General features: G+C 44.1%; 1 protein-coding gene across 6 annotated transcripts in view; it reads left to right on the top strand.

Moving 5' to 3' along the window:
- Positions 1-415: 415 nt before the first annotated feature.
- The window catches only part of TMEM64 (transmembrane protein 64), a 69272-nt gene continuing 59136 nt past the window's right edge, over positions 416-10551 (top strand). For 4 of the 6 annotated variants that reach the window (XR_012064103.1, XR_012064102.1, XM_072949438.1 and 1 more), the window contains exon 1: positions 417-1391. Coding sequence is in view for 4 of the 6 variants with exons in the window: in XM_072949438.1 (XP_072805539.1) it covers positions 576-1391 (816 nt within the window). In the remaining 2 variants the exon portion in view is untranslated. Of the gene's footprint in view, positions 1392-10551 lie in introns of all 6 variants that reach the window. The other 2 variants (XM_072949439.1, XM_031691128.2) reach the window with 2 other exon arrangements.

The raw sequence follows: 10551 nt of genomic DNA, 5'->3' as shown, positions 1-10551 counted from the left end.
GGACCCGGTCCGAGGGGAAGAGCGAGCGCCCCGAGCCGCGGGCACGCGCGCCGGCGAGGAAGGCCGGGAGCGCCGCGGGCTCACCCAGCGCTCTTCCCCTCCGCAGCCGCCTCCTTCTCCTCCGGTGCCCGCGTACCCTCTGCCCTTTCTGCCCGTCCCGCCGCAAGGCTCAGCGCCCCTCGCCATTCAGACGCGGCCGCGGCCCAGCTCCCGTCACCCGCTCAGCCCCGCCCGGCTGTGCGTCACGCGGAGCGGGGTCAGTATGTAGCGCGGCCAGGCCCCGCCCCCGCACCCAAGCCCCGCCCCGCGCCCAAGGCCCCGCCCCTCCAGCCCCAAAGGGGCGGGCTCGCCGGCGTGGGCTGTGGGCTGTGGGCTGTGGGGTCCGGACTTTCCCCACTCTCCGGGGGCTCGTCCCGCCGCCGCCGAGGCCCCGCCTTTTCCGAGGCCCTCTCCTGCCACCTGAGCGGACGCGGGGAGTCGAAGCCGGGCGTGCGGGGCGCCATGCAGGGCCGCCGCCTCACAGGCGCGGCGGCTGAGGCGGGGCTGGCCGGCTGAGGCCCGCTCTGGGCCGAGGCATGTGGAGCCCCGGCGGGAGCCTCCTCCAGACGCCGCCCCGGCCGCCGCAGCACGCCGCCGTGCCGGGCCGCGCCGATCTGCCGCCTCGCCGGGCCCTGCCGCGGGCTGCGGGCGGGGACGGCCCCGCGGACCGCCTCCCCCGCGGGGGCGGGGCGAGCGCGGGGGTGGCGGCGGCGGCGGCGGCAGCGGCGGCGGCCTCCGGGGCCCTGCTTGGCGCCTATCTGGAGCGCCACGGGCAGCCTGCGGCCTCGGAGCTGCCGGCGCCGGGCGGGGCCTTGGCGGGCAGCCCCGGGAGCGGCGGCGGCGGCGGCGGCGTGGTGGTCGGCGTGGCCGAGGTGAGAAGCTGGCGCTGCTGCTGCCTCGGCAGCACCTGTTGGTGCCGGAGCCTGGTGCTGGTCTGCGTGCTGGCCGCGCTGTGCTTCGCTTCCCTGGCCCTGGTCCGCCGCTACTTGCAGCACCTCCTGCTCTGGGTGGAGAGCCTCGACTCGCTGCTCGGGGTCCTGCTCTTCGTCGTGGGCTTCATCGTGGTCTCGTTCCCCTGCGGCTGGGGCTACATCGTGCTCAACGTGGCCGCCGGTTACCTGTACGGCTTCGTGCTGGGCATGGGACTGATGGTGGTGGGCGTCCTCATCGGCACCTTTATCGCCCATGTGGTCTGCAAGCGGCTGCTCACCGCCTGGGTGGCCACCAAGATTCAGAGCAGCGAGAAGCTGAGCGCCGTTATCCGCGTCGTGGAGGGAGGGAGCGGCCTGAAAGTGGTGGCGCTGGCCAGACTCACCCCTATACCTTTTGGGCTCCAGAATGCAGTGTTCTCGGTAAGTGGTGTCCCGCTGGTCCATCCCTCTCCGAGTCTGTTTTTGAGCGATCTTGTGACGGCCCTGGGAGGGCGCTCCATCAGATAAATGCCAGCAGAGAAGTGACATTGACAACAGGAGTAAGCATTTCCGTCGTACCCTAAGAAATCTTAAATAAAGCAAATTTAAGTCGGGCCCTCTGTCGATTTGGTGAAGAAAGAACCAACCCTTTTTGGCATATGGGTTTTGTTAAAAATGAAGAGTCCTTTGAACTCTGAGGGGAGATGAATGGAAATATTCATTTTAAACATTTGTCATCTTATTTCTGTAGCAGCTTTGGCAACAGTCAGGGAGTAAAGGTTTCACATGCGTAGTTTTCTTTCTTAACCTGTATAAATGCATCCATGGTTTTGACTCAACGTGGCACTAAAGGAAGTGTTTGGGTAAACAACGTAGGGAGTCGTTACAGACTATATTTTGGGGTTCCCTAAAATTTTTAATAGTCCTTTTGTTCATCGAGTAATTTGCTGTGATACAGTGTAATGGGGATAGCCTCCTGTTTATGTTTGGAGGAACTTCATTTTGAAATCCCTAGGTAGTGGATAAAACAAAATAGGACAGATAACCTTTTCTCCAGTGAGAACTTATTTTTCTTTTTACACATCTTCTACACTTTTTTGCCTTGTTTTCATGTGTTCTGCTCATCTAGCTTAGGTTTTTCTGGCTAGTGGACATCTCATTGCAACTGATTTAGGAATTAGAGACACTGCTAGTGAGGAAACCATGGATCAGAAGAAAGGAATCCAGTATTTACAAACTTAGTGTCTTAACAAATTATTAACCCTATCTGCCTTAGCTTTCCTCTTTTCTAAGGTGAAGGGGTTGAATTAGATTACTGAGTTCCTCAAATTCAATGATTCTAAACTACAAAGAGTTCATACTAGCGATTCTCAGGAACTCAACTGAAAGGGGTAGACGTAAAGGAACCTGTATGAAGTCGAGAGATTTAGCACTCAAGACTGATAGGAGCCAACATATTTTATGTTAGTGAATCTGACACATTGTTTTGTTTCAGAAATAAATTTTTAGTCTCTAGAAACTTTCTTCTTTTGTTCTAACAATAATTCTAACCAACCTAGCTGTGACGAAATTAAGATCTTTTCTTTTTGTTCTTTTCTTTGTAAATGCCTTTTGCAAATCTTGCGTTGATTCTAACGAACAGCGACGCTTGGCATGGAAATAGATAAGGAGTTCTCTGTGCAGATAAAGTTTGGTGTTTACAGGTAGTCTGGTATGTTCTCTCTTAAATTTTTACCTCTTTACAGCCACCTATAAACATGCACCTTGACCCAACCTAATATAGATCAAATATCCTAAGACTTTGAAAGAGGGTTGACACCACGGAACCTAAATAGTTTGGTTCTGTTAGTTTGCTCAACTCTCCTGTGTGGCTTACTGTGTATTTTCTTGTCCCCCTACCTTGTGCCTACTATCCTAGGTTCTTTCCACATATTATTTCTAATCTTTAAACTAGCCCTGCAGAAGGTGATTATGCTTATATTAAAGGCTATTGTCTAATATCCTGGAGCACAGGGCTGATGCTCCGGAGTTCTGCTGTCCCTGTGGAATCTGTTGTCCTCGGTCAAATCGCTTACCCTCTCTGTGGTTCATTTTCTTATTTGCAAAATGGGGTCAAGTAATGGTACCTCCTTCATAGGATAATTGAGATGAGTACGTAAAATAAATACACGCAGCCAAACCTGGGTTAACAAACACTCACAGGTGCCTTTTGGGATAGTTACTATGGTTAGAACCCAGGGTCACCTAGGTACTAAATAAATGGTAGAACCAAACTTTACACTGTGGTTTAAAGATAGGATCTCAACCCAACCCGGGGCTCTGTTTCTTCACTGTGTATAGTCCTGAGTGTATAACTGGACTCATTAACTGTTTATTAATTAAAAATCAAATAGATTTTTAAAGTCATCTCTTAAACATATTAAAGATGTGAGTTAGAAATTCTGCGTTGTATTTGGAAATAATTTAAGGTAATTATGTAATTGAAACCGAACTTGACAAGGGGCAGTTCTCAATTTGGCCTTGTGGAACTGAGAGAAAAGAATGAAAAAAAGGAAAATGGCCTCTTGAAATAGGTATTATTGGCCCAGTTTTACTGAGGAAGAAATGGAGGGTCAACCATCCAGGAGCTTGTTCAAGATCACCCACCTGCCAAGGGGTGGAGCTGAGGTTTAGACCCCAGATTGGCTGAAAAAGTGCCTCAGACCACGTGAAATTCTCACTCTTGGCCATAAACAGGGTGGGTTGTGGAGCCATTGGATATAGTTCATTTCTGTTACTAACTTGTCTGCTTAGTAGCTCTTTCAACCAAAACAGCTTACTGAATTCACCCAGCGTATGTGAGTGAAAAGAACGCTTAGTTTAGGCTGATTTTTCTTTTAGCCCAACTTTCCCTTCTGCCTTACAGAACTTCATTCTGTGTCCACCCTTTCTGCCCTCATACCCTTCTGGCTGCCCACGACTGTCCCTCTTCCAGACATGTTTCTTTTGTTTTCTTCTTCCCTGCCTATCTTTAAGTTATCCTTTTCCCCCACCCACCCCACCCCCTTTACAGTTAAAACTCATCTTCAGTGTCCACATTGATTGATCTTTAATCAGTGCCCATGATTAAAGAAACTTATCTGGGCCTGCCTCAAAGAGGAAGTGAGGTATAGGGGTCATGAGAGGCACAGGCTTTGGAATTAGACCGTCCTTGATTAGTTCATGCTGAGTTATGAGACTGAAATAACCTAATGCAGGGAAACATGGAGTGTTTGCTGGGTACCTACTCAATTCTCAAAAATTGTTAGCAATTATTATGGTTAGTGGTGGAGGTAATGGTGTTTACATTTTAGACACAGGAGGTGATTGTAAAAGGTGAGTATATGGAAGAAAGAAAGGGGCTCTCCCTTTCTTCCTATCTCTTCTTAGCTGTATTTTTGTTCTTTTCCCATGTGTGATTAAAAAAAGGGTAAGCAAACTGACAGTCACTTTTGAAACTCATTATTGAAATGGAAAGTAAGTACATAGTACTTTATAATATCAAGTCTGTCTTAGATCATAAGACATATACTTTCTCAAGTACGTATTTAAGTTTTTTCCACTTTTAAAAATTCACTCGTTTCTTCTGGGAGATGGTTAAAGCCCCCCCCCCCCCAATGTTTTTGATGTAATCTTGTATCCATATGTATGAGTGTACATTAAGACAGATTTCTAGACTTGTAGTCTGTGTGTGTTCCTAAGTACTGTTCTTATCTGGACATATCTCCGTAACTATTTCTTACTGCCTCAGTTCAGGATAGGCTAAATTCTGCTACAGTAACAACCCCCAAACCTCAGTGGGTTAAAAGCAAAGGTTTGTTTGTCTATTTGACACAGATCCAGGTTCAGCTTGGTTTGGGGAAGGGGTGGGGACTCTGCTTTATGTCATTTTCACTCTGGGATCCAGGCTGACAGAGCCACCATCTTTCTCTTGGTTTCATGACATGGTGAATTGTGCACTGGTTTTTAAAGCTTCCACTTGGAAGTAATCTCATCTTTTTACTGGCTAAACAAGTTACGTGGCCACAGCTGACCTCAGAGGGGCAGCGTGTACGCCAGGAGGGAGAGGAGTGAAGTGTTCAGTAGCAGTCTTCAGGACTCTGGCACTTGGGTTTACAGGTTCTGCCTCCCTTCAGTCCACTCCGCTGCCCCCATCCTGGCGCAGGCATCTCAGCTTCCCACTTGGTCTCCTTGCCTCTTAGGCAAGAGTTTCCAGTTTTTTCTCTGTCCAGAAAGGTTTTTCTAGAAGGCAAATCTGACCTTGGTTCTCCCTGTGGAAAGCCCTCAAGTGGATTTTCTTTTCCCCTCAGGATAAATTCCAAACTCTCACAGCTTACCTCTGTAGCCTGTCTCGCATCCATCTGCAATTACTAAGTGCCCTTTGATGTGTTAACTTATCTCGTCCTCAGCATTCTAAGGCAGACGTGATTATTTCTGATTCAAACATAGCAAATCGAAATTTTAGGATTTCCTTTTTGTTGATAAAGCTGAAAACTATAAACATCCCATTCTGTGTTTAGTAAGCATTAAAGCATTCTTGTGAAGTTGCCTGTAAGATGCCCCCCTTGGAGATGATACAGAAAAGAAATGTGGGGTGGGAGGATGGCCATGTCCCAGGTCTCAATTGAGACCCTGGGATGCGCCCCCCCCAGGTGAGGGTCCTTGGCTTCACGCAGGAAAGAATTCAAGAGTGGGCCACAGCTGAGCAAAGGTAGATTTATTCAGAGAGATACATACTCCATAGATAGAGTGCAGGCTGTTGCAGAAGGTAAGAGAAAGTCCACAAGGTGTGGGGGTCAGGCACTCAGTTTAGAGTAAAAGTAAACACATCTACAGGCAGAGTGTGGGCTGTCTCCGAGGCGCAGGACTGAGAGGCCACAAGGCGCAGTGTTAGTTTTTGTGCGCTGTGTAGCTTCATATGCTAACCAATGGGAGGGTTATTCCAACTACTTTAGAGATGAGGCTGGGATTCCCAGGATTGGGCCACTGCCACTTTTTGACCATTTATGGCTAGCCTCGAAACTGTCACAGCGCCTGTGGGAGTCTCATTTACAATGCTAATACATTGCAGTGAGTTTATAATGAAGCTCAAGTCTACTGGAAGTCAAATGTCGTGCCATCTCGGGCCTCAAGGCCTGTTGGGAGTTGAATTTTCCACCATCTTGGTGTTAATTGCTGTGCCATCTCTGAATGGCTGTGCCCTGCCCCCTTCCTAAACTGTAGAAGTCCTCTCAGACATCTGGACGTCTGCAATTTAAAGATACCTCCTGTGAAATAACAACTTTAATCCAGAAAATATTATAAGATAATTGGTTGGTATGGGTAACAGTATTCATATGAGTGCTTGCAACTTCCAAAATTTTGTTGTTTTACAGGAGATGCTAGAAATCATTCTCTCTTTTCACTTTAGTCATAGAAAAACTTCTCTTAAACAATTCCATGTTGGAAAGTTTGTTTCCATCACGCTTAAATCTTTGAAACCTCAAATGGAAACTTAAAACATAGCATGGGAGAGCCACTTATTCATATGTTGTATACCACATTACAGTTTGTAGAGCAGATTTCCATACACGATATCCCTTCATCATCACAGCAGTCCTTTGAGGAGGTATCAGTGACTAAGAGGCAGAGTTATATAGAAGACAGATATCACACGCTTAAGTCAGGCGTGGTTCTGACATTAACTGTGACATCCTGAGCTACTCTTTTGAGCCATACCTTCTGTTGTAAGATGTGTTTACTAATATCTCCTGCAGAGCTGTGATACAGTGTATAGCTTGCTTATTACTGTTTCTTTTTCTCCCTCCTCTGCATTCCAAAATGAGGACATTGAAACTTAGAAGGTTGTTTTTTGATTGGTAATGTACCCATTATTTATATTGCACTTACTAAGTGCCAGGTTCTGTCTTCTAACATGTATATATTTCTTATTTAATGCTCATATATACATCTTAACTCATCTTAACTAAGGCAGTTGACGCAGAGAGGTGAAAGTATACAGCTAGTAAATAGCAGAGTCATGAACGTACCTAAGATTTTGTTGTTGGTCCAAGAAGAGCTGGGTTTCTCAGAGACCTCCTGGTTCTAGTCGCAGAGGACCTGCCCTGTAGTGCATCACATATCAGATGTTACGGAGGACCTCCCATGCACTGACCAGCTTCATTCACCGGTCAGCGTTCTGCACAGTTGAATTAGACATCATCCCAGGACTTTAGAGCAGGGGACAGCAGACTGTGACCATGGGTCCACTGCGTGATTTTGCATGCATGGCACATAAGCTAAAAGTAGTTTTTAAATTTTTAAATGATAGGGAAAAAATCAGAAGGATAATATTTTCTGCACGTGAGAATTACATGAAATTCAAATTTGAGCATCTGCAAATAATATTATTGGAATACAGCCAAGCTCCTTCATGTATGTACAATTTGTGGCTCATTTTAAGCTAAAACAGCAGAGTTGAGTAGTTGTGACAGGAGCCTATACCCTGCAAAACCGAAAATATTTCCTACCTGGCACTTTGCAGAAAAGGTTTGCATTAGAGCTACTGCAGTCACTGTAATAAAATAACCATCAAGCCTGAACCCCTGCATATGTTGGAGGGAGTGCTAAAGCTCTCATGTATATCTTATTTACTTTTGTATTTAACAAAATCCTCTTTAAAAAAAACAATATATGCGTAATGTGGGTAAAATGCGGACAAAATTAAAATGGGTAAATTTAAAAGTGCAAGGCTTGACCCATCATCCTGGCTCAGTTCTCAGTAGAACCACTTTAAAGAATGTATGTTATCAAACTATTAGTTACTTTGACTATTTTTATGAGCCCACAGTAGGTTAGAAGCAGCAACAAAAAATTTGTTTGTTTTGGAAGGGGCAGGGAGCTGTGAAAATGGTACACTGACTAAAATAATGACAACAAAAAAACATTAAAGACAAATATAACTGTAATGTATTTTCCTAGAGTTTGCATTGAGTAATCAAGAAAAAGAGAAATTACCTTTAGTAACTTAGTTCACAATAAAACTGAAATTTATTACAATTAGATGAAAGTTTTTTACTGGCTAGTGATTGTAAGACCAGAAAAGTGGTAAAATCTTAGCCTCATAGACTCTTTGGAGACCTTTAGTTCTGTCTCAGCTCCTTTGTGACTTTGGTGAAGTCATTTAATAATCTGGCCTCCAATTTTCGTATTTGTAAAATGAGGAAGGTTACAGTCTTAGAGTTTGCTCTTAAAAAGGTAAATGTTCAAAATAACAAGTTAATACCTTTTATTTTAACAGTTTGGTAATAGTATGTTTTATAAAACTGTTTTCTCATCTTAAATTTTTATTCTGTTATAGATATAACCATTCATTCATATTTGATGAGTCATGATACTTGTCGTTGTACTCTTTATTTTTAAAGTATATTGATCTGTTGCCAGTTGAGCAGTTCAGATGAAATCAAAAGACAGAGACGCAGTCTGTGTTTTGAAGGAGCTTGAAGTCTTAAGTCTGAAGGTTTAGATACAGTGACCAAGTGGATAAATGGCCTGCCACCTCAGTCCACATCCTTCAACCTCACAGTACCACTGAGCGCAGCTGGCCATTGCCTCCCCAGAACTGTGTTCTTCTCTTTGTGTCTCTTCAGTTATCTCACCAGCTTCTGTGGTTTTTGTGTCATATATGGGTTTGGAATTCAGAAATCTGTATCTTTGGTCTGTTGTGTCATGGTAACAAATAACAGTGTGTCTTATTACCCCTTCCTAGATAAAAAAAATTTCTTTAGAAGCAGAGTCTTATAAAACTTACTTTAACAGCATTTGCTTTTTCTGTCTGTGAAATGTGTTTATTGTAAAAACTTTGTTTTCTCCTTTGTATTTACTATACTTTTCAATCATTAACGTTTTAGTGTTTATTTTTCTAGTCTTTGCATTTATTAATGCATGTGTTTTCCTTATATAACATTGTGAGTGAATGTTACAATTTTTGTGACTTTTACTGAATGGAATGAACATTTTGGTCATTAGGTATACTACGAAATGACTTAAAATGACCACAGCATCAACTGTGGCTTTCTGTCTTTGTATCTTCATCCCTGCTTATGTATAGAAGGGCCTTATATATAGATGGCATTTGATAAATTTTTGTTGAATGAGTAAAAGTAATCAACTGTATAAAGAAGATCTTTTTAACTTATGTTCTAGGCATTCTGTGCAGTGACATATATATTTTTTTTTCCTAGGGAGAAGATTCAGTGTTTTAATCAGATTCTCAAATGGATCAGTGACCCCTAAAATGTTTAGGAACCATTAAAAGCCAAATTAATTAATGCCTAATTTAATTGATACCTAATTTAGGGATATCGAACTAATGAAAAAGTCTGTATATACAAAGATGGCTTCTGCATTGTGAACAGATTTATTTGCCTAACTGTCTCTGTCAGTAGAAGCCTGTACACTGACACCCTCTACAGCTGTTAGAGTGGGGTCTCTCAGAGCACCTGCTTTGTTGGTTTTTTTTTTCTTTTTTCCTTTTTTTTTTTGTAGTAGCAAAACTCTTCTCCATACTTTCAGAGTTGCTGCCTAAACAGAGGGTCTTAGCCTTGACTTTAGGTTGACCTCAGAGGTTAATGGAAATGCTTTTAGTATTTATTCAATACTCAACTCAACAAGTACCTGGTAGATACCTCCTCTGTGCCCACTTCAGTTCTAGATGCTAGAGATGCAATGGCAATAAATAAAACAAAGTCCATCCTCGATCCTTTACAGTGCTTGTAGTCTAGTGGAGAAAGCATTCTGGATACATCAAGGCATCTATTTTGCTGATAATCAATTTCCATTTATAACATTATTTCTGAGGAAATGGGGGGCAGTATTTTCAGTTTCTGAAGAGCCAGTCACAAATGGACTTTGCATGCTAGCCTGTTTATAAACTGGCAACTATTGTTAAGTCTCACATTTGTGAACAAGACAATTATAATGTTGATGCAGTCGACATCCAGTTAATGTATATTTAGCACCTAATATATAGTAGGCGTCATACTAAAGGTAGTGACACAGTGAAGAACTAGGCAGATGGATCCCTTCCTGTTCAAATTTGTAGTTTGAAGAAGGGGTGAAGGGCGAACAGATGATAAAATATTGGATTACTCTCTGGTGTGAAGGGGATAGGCAGGTAATAGTGTTGGTCCTGTCAGAGAACTTGAAAGGAGCTCTTAATGCAGACTTGAGAGTTTGGGGAGAGTTTCCTAGAGAAATTGATGATTTGAGTGAAAGGCAGTTTGGAACTTTGCCCAAATAAAAGGAGTGGGAGGAAGGGTATGAATGTCCCTGCCAGCAGGAACAGCGCCCAGAAGGAAAAGAACAGGGAACATCCTAAGACAAGAGAATTCTGATGGCTGGAACATAGTGTCCATGAAGCATAAGGCAGTCTGAGGCCAGGCCATGAAGTAACTCCGTGCTGAGAAACTGAGCTTCCTTCTGAAGGCAGTAGGAAAGAGTTCAAGCACGATTAGATTTGCAATTTTTAAAAAAAGATTTCTGCAAAATTTAGCATAGCTTGTGAGTGGGGATGGGTCTAGGTGTCAGCTGCAGACAGTGTCCT

This window comes from Vicugna pacos, chromosome 25 (genome assembly GCF_048564905.1).
Source record: "Vicugna pacos chromosome 25, VicPac4, whole genome shotgun sequence".
Lineage (NCBI taxonomy): Eukaryota > Metazoa > Chordata > Mammalia > Artiodactyla > Camelidae > Vicugna > Vicugna pacos.
Note: the sequence above shows the minus strand (reverse complement) of the source record. Positions and strands in the feature narration are given on the sequence as shown.